This window comes from Bos indicus, chromosome 15 (assembly GCF_029378745.1).
Source record: "Bos indicus isolate NIAB-ARS_2022 breed Sahiwal x Tharparkar chromosome 15, NIAB-ARS_B.indTharparkar_mat_pri_1.0, whole genome shotgun sequence".
In the NCBI taxonomy this organism is placed as follows: domain Eukaryota; kingdom Metazoa; phylum Chordata; class Mammalia; order Artiodactyla; family Bovidae; genus Bos; species Bos indicus.
In genome coordinates, this window is record NC_091774.1 from 6,157,729 (window position 1) to 6,165,619 (window position 7,891).

Below are 7,891 nucleotides of genomic sequence, written 5' to 3' on the forward strand. Positions count from 1 at the left end.
TTCAGAGACACTAAACTTTCTTGAGTTTGTTGGTTGTTTATCCTGTTCCTGGATTTTCCTCTGCATCCAAACTACTTCAGCCTTCACTCATTTGTGGCTTTACCCTAGGCTTTCTCTCAAGAAAATATCTTTCCTTCTTCATAATTCCTGTACAATTTATTTACTTCTTATAAAATTAGTTATGCAGCGATCATCTCCTCTAGTAGATTATACTCTTTTTTTCCTTCTTTCATCCTTCCCAGCTAATTTGGTCACTTTTTTCTATATTTCTCCTTTAAATGTTATCTTCAAATCTACAGTCTTAATTTGTTTATTCTGAAACATTTAAAACTGTGACACTTGAGAAACAAGTGAATAGCTAGAAGAATGATTGTATTGGTTGGAGGTAGCAAGGATCTTGTGCTATCCTGTCTGATTAGTCATGGAGAAGCATGCTAAATAGGAAGACAAAAGTGGAAAGTTATCAGATAGAGTCTTACCTGGACTAACTGCCTGCTTTTAAATCAAAGTTTGAATCAGATTTAGGTATTTCAGATCAAAGGCTCAAAAAGTGAATTTCCCTTTCAATTTTATTCTAGAGTGTATTTCTTCTGTTTTTACAGAATTTAACAATATAGACTGTGGCTATATATATTCAGCTTTGCATTTACTTATCTCTTATCACATTTGATTTTAAATACATTTTTCTTAAAACTGCATTTAAAAGTTCTACCGAATTCTGACTTTTTACCAGGTTAACTTACTTCTTTTCTCAATCCCACAAATGTAAACTGTCTAGTAAATTCCAGTCATTTTTTCCAGAATTAAAAAAAAAAAAATGCCCCAGTTTTCTTCTTACCAAGACAGGAAGCATTTCCTGGAGATTAATCACTCTTTTGACTTGCAAAATTGGAAACGTTGGGAGAAATTAGTAAAGTAGGTTGTATCATCCTACTTTGGATTCAGATGTTTTGGAAATGGTCCTGTTGCCATTTGGAAGAAAGCAATCATGAGTCAAACTGCGGGTGATCTAAACAAACACTGTCACCTTATAAAAATCGGACTCTAGACCGTGGACCTAGTAGAAGATAGACAGAGAGCAAGCCATTAAGACCACATCAAGCTGAGAAAAGTCAGTGGAAATGAGAAACCTTCCGATTCTGCTGTTGCTATGTGTGGCGGTGTGCTCAGCCTATCCACTGGACAGGGCTGCAAGGGACAAGGAAGACACCATGGAGCTTGTTCAGGTAACTAAGGGGGCGGTCCTCACATCCCTGATGGCCCGGTGGGGAAACTAGCTCTGCTTTCTATTTATAAAGCTCACACAGAATTGTTGGAACTGACCATGTATGAAGTGCAAAGGCAGAGTTATATGTGTTGCACATGGAAAGGGTCTCAGTATCACTCACCTGGGCTTCTCTTTTTATACTGGAAGGAACAAAAGCCAGAGATATTAGGTACTAAGATCAAAACCACCTTAGTAGCAGCATTGTTTAAGATACGTGAATAACAAGCAGAGAGTATATGAAATGTGTCTTGTTTTGAAACTTCTGTAGGTATTTTAATCCAATATAATGTTAGCTGGATATTTTTATTGCTGCTGTCATGTTTAGACATAGAGATTTTTTTTAAGTTTTTTTCTTAAGCCAGCTCCTTATGAGAAGTATAAAGTGGAAAATTGAATAAATGTAGCTGAAATAGACAAATACACACAAGGAAGTTTGATTGTTTGTTTATCTCCTTTAAGTTCCCTAGATATTTACCTTGATTTTCCAGTTCATGGCAATTTTCATTGCTCTGGTAGTAAAATAAGCTGCACAGATTATTCTGTTACAAAGATAAAGCAAAAGTGAAGAAGAGTCTGTAACTGAAGAATTAAACATGACATTGACTTTTATTTCAGTAAGCTAGAAGACTATTTCAAATAGATAAAGTGAGCAACTGCACAAATTTTCTGTAAACCACTAAAAATCATAAGAATAACCTAAAACTATACTTATTTTCCATTAGCAATATCTAGAAAACTACTACAACCTTGCAAAGGATACGAAACAGTTTGTTAGAAGAAAGGACAGTAGTCCAGTAGTCCAAAAGATTCAAGAGATGCAGAAGTTTCTGGGGTTGGAGGTGACAGGAAAGCTGGACTCTGACACTCTGGAGGTGATACGCAAGCCCCGATGTGGGATTCCTGACGTTGGTTTCTTCAGCACCTTTCCTGGGTCGCCCAAGTGGAGGAAAACTCACCTCACGTACAGGTAATGGGTCCAAAGAGATTTTTACATACTATGAGATTTTATAAATTACTATTACAGGAGAAAATAGTATCTTTATTATTACTTTTTTTCATACAGAATTGTGAATTACACAAAGGATTTACCCAGAGATGCTGTTGATTCTGCCATTGAAAAAGCTCTGACGGTCTGGGAGGAGGTGACTCCACTTACCTTCTCCAGGATCTATGAAGGAGAAGCTGACATAATGATCATATTTGCAGTTAGAGGTAAAAAAAACAGAAACAAGGGGGAAAAAACCCACACAAAATTTTATCTGGTGTTGTTTCATTAGAAAAAGATTGCAAAGAGATCCTAATTATTGATCATCCAATAATTTTTTCTCTCTCTCTCTTAGAACATGGGGACTTTTTGCCTTTTGATGGACCTGGAAAAGTTTTGGCTCATGCCTACCCACCTGGATCAGGGTTTTATGGAGATGCTCACTTTGATGATGATGAACAATGGACAAAGGATACATCAGGTTAGCGACACATCTCTCAGAATGATTTTGGTGTTGATTTTTGTTTTAACTTGGAGAAGTCTCAATAACTAAGAATATTGGAGAAATGGAGTGTAACAGATTTCCCAGTGGGACAAGAATCAGCAGAGGCAGACTAGAGATGGGAGTAATTGGATATGGCTGGATACTTTGTCTCAAAGACTGATTTCAAGAATGAGTCTTGAAAAACACTTGACTTTCCATTAAGTGTAATCAGTCAATTGATCAATTAACCAAAAAAAAGGTGGAGAGGGGGGCAAGAAAGGTACTGTGTTCTTCCAGGAAATAAGCGACTATAATAGCTGACCAAATGAACATAATACACAGCTGACCTGTATACTGGATGTGTATTTAAGGAATAAGTAACTGTTATCTATGATTTCTTAAATAGGAATCAATTTATTCCTTGTTGCTGCCCATGAACTTGGCCATTCCCTGGGTCTCCAGCACTCAACCGAACGTGAAGCTTTGATGTACCCAGTCTACGACCCTCGCACAGACCTCACTCGGTTCCGCCTTTCTCAGGATGATGTCGACGGCATTCAGTTCCTGTACGGTGAGTGATGCCGGAAAAATTAGACGTGGTAGCTTTGCAATGATGGTCTTCAGGAAAGCTTCCAAATGCTTGAGGCACTTGAGGCACTTGAGGCACTTTGAAAACATGTGGGAAGCATATACAGTGACAGAAGCATCATTTCCTGCTGATGTTTGCATCCTCACCTCTGTCCCCTTTAGGGTCTCCCCCAGTTTCCCCTAATGACCCTGTGGTGCCCACGGAATCTGTGCCTCCCGAACCCGGGACCCCAGCTGCGTGTGACCCTGCCTTGTCCTTCGATGCAATCAGCACACTGAGGGGAGAAATCCTGTTCTTTAAAGGCAGGTCAGTCCAGAAAACGTTATATTCCTATCTATTCTTTTGATGTATCAATGCAATGCTTAGAGAGGAAAACAAATAGAAACTTGATAGAGATTTTTAAGTATTTAAAACAAAACAATTTGGCTCTGAGACTTGAAATTATTCTGACGCTCCACTTTCCACATTTTCCTAAAACTGTCAAGTTCATTTTCAAAGACTTAGGATGATTTGATTTTTATCCTGTAACTATCACTTCCAAATATTATTGAGTCATGGTTACTTTTGAAAAGTCACAAGTAAAACTTTAGAATCTGAATTTTACCTTTGCTTCCTTTAAAAATGATACCAGGACACTATTACATTTAATCAATTAATTTACTCACTGCTGGATAAATATGCACATGATTAAACCACACAAGTGGAAAGAAAGTTAAAAGAAGTCATCATCACATCACTGATTCAGCTTCTCAGTTCTCCCTATCTCCATCCATAGTGATGAATGCTTAAATATCCTTCCAGAATTATTCCGTGTATGTATAAAAATATACTTACATGTACGTATACACATCTGCCTTTATTTTTGAAAATATACATCATGGTGTAATATATATACTGTATTGTATGAATTGTAGGTGTTTAAAACTTATAGTCAGTTGATTAATTTGCATTATAGGATAACTTCCCTTTCACAGAGACATTATTCTGGAATCCTATGCCAACAGGTCCAGTGCAGTCTTCTGGGGGGAAAAAAAGAAAGATTTTTCCTTAATGGCAACATACCTGATTTCTGTCTGTCATTGATCCTAGAGGATGTGGAAATGGAGGGAAATGGGTGAGGAAGGAGAGTGAGGAAAATATGCTAAAAGGTGGAAGACTTTTTTCAATTTTCATTTCTTTTTGCATATATTTCAGACATTTTTGGCGGAAATCTTTCAGGACATTCGAACCTGAATTTCATTTGATCTCTTCATTCTGGCCATCTCTTCCTTCAGGCATAGATGCCGCATATGAAGTTACTAGCAAAGACACGGTTTTCATTTTTAAAGGTAATTATTATGTAATAATTTCTTTAATTTGCTGAAATAAAGCCTCTCACCTAAAAATTGATTAAGACTTTAATTTTTTTCTACAACAAATTTTGTCTGGTTTATTTCTTAAAGGTAACAAAGCTGTAATTGAGACTGGCATTATTTTATTTATATTTTATAGATGATGAAATGAACACAAGAATAGAAATAGCCCAGTTGTAAATTCCCTCATTTGGAATTTACAACTGTGTTCATTCCGTCTGTGTTCATTCATTCAACCTACAAGTTTTTGTTTAATGTCTATTTGGGGCTGCTAAATCTAAAATTCTGGCTTCTTTTTCTACTATGAAAGTCAAAGGTGCTAAGAAGTATTTCCAAAACCGAAGACTCAATTGTTACAGATTCAGTGTGATTGTGTTTTTTTCTCATAAAAACAGGAAATCAGTTCTGGGCCATCAGAGGAAATGAGATGCAAGCAGGTTACCCAAGAGGCATCCATACCCTGGGCTTTCCTTCAACAGTACGGAAAATAGACGCAGCCTTTTCTGACAAGGAAAAGAAGAAAACGTACTTCTTTGCAGAGGACAAATACTGGAGGTAATATTTGTTTGTAATAACTTTGTATGATCCTGCTGCTGCTAAGTCACTTCAGTGGCATCCGACTCTGTGCGACCCCATAGACGGCAGCCCGCCAGGCTCCCCCGTCCCTGGGATTCTCCAGGCAAGAACACCAGAGTAGGTTGCCATTTCCTTCTCCAGTGCGTGAAAGTGAAGTCGCTCAGTCGTGTCTGACCCTCAGCGACCCCATGGACTGCAGCCTTCCAGGCTCCTCCGTCCATGGGATTTTCCAGGCAAGAATACTGGAGTGGGGTGCCATTGCCTTCTCCGTGTATGATCCTAGTTAGGGAAATTATCTTCTTTCTCTAAGGAAGTCGCCTGCCTTCCTCTTAGACCTTCGTCCCCCACAGGAGGAACGGTGGGGCTCTAGACAGCTGTGGGGGAGTCCCTGTGTGTATGGTCAGACCCCAGTCATGCTCAACCCTTTGCGACCCCATGGACTGTAACCCTCCAGGCCCCCTGTCCATGATTTCCCAGGCAAGAATATGGAGTGGGTTGCCATTTCCTCCTCCAAGGGATCTTCCTGACCCAGGGATCGAACCCGTGTCTCCTACATTGGCAGGAGGATTCTTCACTGCTGAGCCATCTGGGAAGCCCCAGTGACAACATATATGAACCAAATATGATAGAAAACTTGAAATTTGTATCTGAAATGAATGATTGGATTCACTTTGTGTTCACATCTTTGTGATAGAAGGATGATTAAGATTCTTTCTCTCCAGACCTAAGAAATATGGTAGCAAACAGCATCTGCTAGATCAAGATGCTGCCTCTCTTTCTGGTAGAGATACAATTTTAAGAGCCAAGTTTGCGGTACCATTAAAGTCACACATTTCTGTAGCACTAAACACGCCTGACATTTATTTGCAAATCTCGGAAAGTTGATTAGAATTCCACATTTTTTGCCAATTTTGATAACACGGCCTCTGTGCAATGCTGAGCTTTGTTTCTTTTACTTGGTGCAGATTTGATGAGAAGACACAATCCATGGAGCCAGGTTTTCCCAAGCAAATAGTGGAAGATTTTCCAGGGGTTGAACCAGAGGTGGATGCTGTTTTTGAAGTATTTGGTAAGAGGACACTCCTTTTGTTGGCAGTGGGGCACTTGAAACATTCTGTAGTACCAGAAGAAAGAGGAAAGCTGAAGTATTTAATAAAGTTTTCATTAACCAGGTTCCTCCTCCCAACCCTAAATTTCAGCTTACAAATTTCATATCAATTGTATGACTACTTCGTATAATAAGCTGTATAAAAACCCCCTCAAGTGGTGTGGCCAAGTTCAACAGTGGCCAGCTGGCTTCTCCATCCCACCACTAATTCCCACGGAGAGTTTCTCTGTCTTTCCTGAGTAGTCAGTCAGCTGCCAATATTTAACTTTCCATGAGCCCAAAGTTAAAAAAAAAAAAAAAAAAAGGATTTTCTCCCACCTCAGGGATAGATGGGTGGAGGGATAGATGATCTTTATTGAAAGGTAACCTGAGCACCAGGATGGCAGAGTCAGAAAGGATCGTCTGGTTCTGAAAGAGTTCCTGAGATTCTCTGAGGCCAGAGAATCAGGCTTCTTTGTCAGCAAAGGGGAGGAGGAGTATTCGGGAGGAAAAGTGTAAAGATACACAGTTTCTGAAGATGCAGAGAATTTTATCTGATTTTAAGCAGAATAACCTAATAATCCAGAGCCTGGTTCTGCTGTCAGACAGAGCTGGAGTGGGGTGCTGTTTCCATCCTTTCCTTGTTGAGTGACCTTGGGCAGGCATTTAAATTTGTCTGAATCTCAACTTCCTATCTGTAAAATGGAGTTAGATATATGTGCCTCATAGGACTTTTACAGAAAGAAATGAAAATAAAAGTCATGCAAAATGCTTACCATAGGTCCTGGCACATAGTAAATCTCTACAAACACTTTCTACTTTTAGGTATCTGTTATTCTGAGTTCTGTGTGTTGCCAAATTTATTTACTTGAAGAAAAATATCTCATTATTTCCCCTGTCTGCATTTGCAGGGTTTTATTATTTCTTCAGTGGATCTTCGCAGTTTGAATTTGACCCAAATGCAAAGAAAGTGACACATGTGTTGAAGAGTAACAGCTGGTTGAATTGTTAGGAGAGATGTTTAGAAGGCATAACTGGGCATTTTACGTTAAGCCGATAACTCTTCACCTAAGTCTCTGTGAACTGAAATGGTTCGTGTTCTCCTGTGTGTGCAGTGATGGAGACCAAGAGTGTGAGCTGTGTGTCTTGCCCACTAGCCTCACATATCACAGGGCATTCAAATGGGCTGTGTGTTTGTACTCTGGTCACGTACCTCAGCCTCCCACGGGAACAGGGTTAGCACTCTGCAACAGGCAAGTGACTGTATATAGACTATTTGCTTATTATTTAATAAAGAGAATCTGTCAGTTAACTTTATCATGTTGTTTGTTTCAATGAATGCACTTTCCTCACAATCTTGGGTGTGTTGTGGACTGATCAGTCAACAGTGGAGGTACAGGATCAGGGTCTCCACGTTTGGGACCTCAAAATGAGCTCAACCAGAACTGGAAACAATCTGCCATTTCCCCTCCCCAGGTGCCCTACCAAAGGGATGCTATTTCCACCAACAAGGCTTCATATGTGTTCCCGACACACCTAAGGAGAAAGATC

General features: G+C 39.4%; 1 protein-coding gene across 1 annotated transcript; it reads left to right on the forward strand.

Annotated features, from left to right (window-relative positions):
- The first annotated feature begins 1,084 nt into the window (after window positions 1–1,084).
- LOC109569248 (stromelysin-1-like) lies at window positions 1,085–7,657 on the forward strand. The gene is made up of 10 exons (XM_019974564.2): window positions 1,085–1,226; window positions 1,990–2,234; window positions 2,331–2,479; window positions 2,608–2,733; window positions 3,143–3,307; window positions 3,487–3,631; window positions 4,520–4,653; window positions 5,073–5,232; window positions 6,219–6,322; window positions 7,252–7,657. Exons 1-10 carry the CDS (start codon window positions 1,122–1,124, stop codon window positions 7,350–7,352), a joined length of 1,434 nt encoding a protein of 477 aa, XP_019830123.2. The 5' UTR covers window positions 1,085–1,121; the 3' UTR covers window positions 7,353–7,657.
- Window positions 7,658–7,891: the final 234 nt, after the last annotated feature.

What these genes read in the sequence shown, in the direction of transcription:
- LOC109569248 (XM_019974564.2), top strand. Translation starts at nt 1,122, where the DNA reads ATGAGAAACCTTCCGATTCTGCTGTTGCTATGTGTGGCGGTGTGCTCA. An exon ending in ATCCTGTTCTTTAAAGGCAG is followed by an intron (nt 3,632 to 4,519) that starts GTCAGTCCAGAA and finishes CATATATTTCAG; the next exon opens with ACATTTTTGGCGGAAATCTT. An exon ending in CACGGTTTTCATTTTTAAAG is followed by an intron (nt 4,654 to 5,072) that starts GTAATTATTATG and finishes TCATAAAAACAG; the next exon opens with GAAATCAGTTCTGGGCCATC.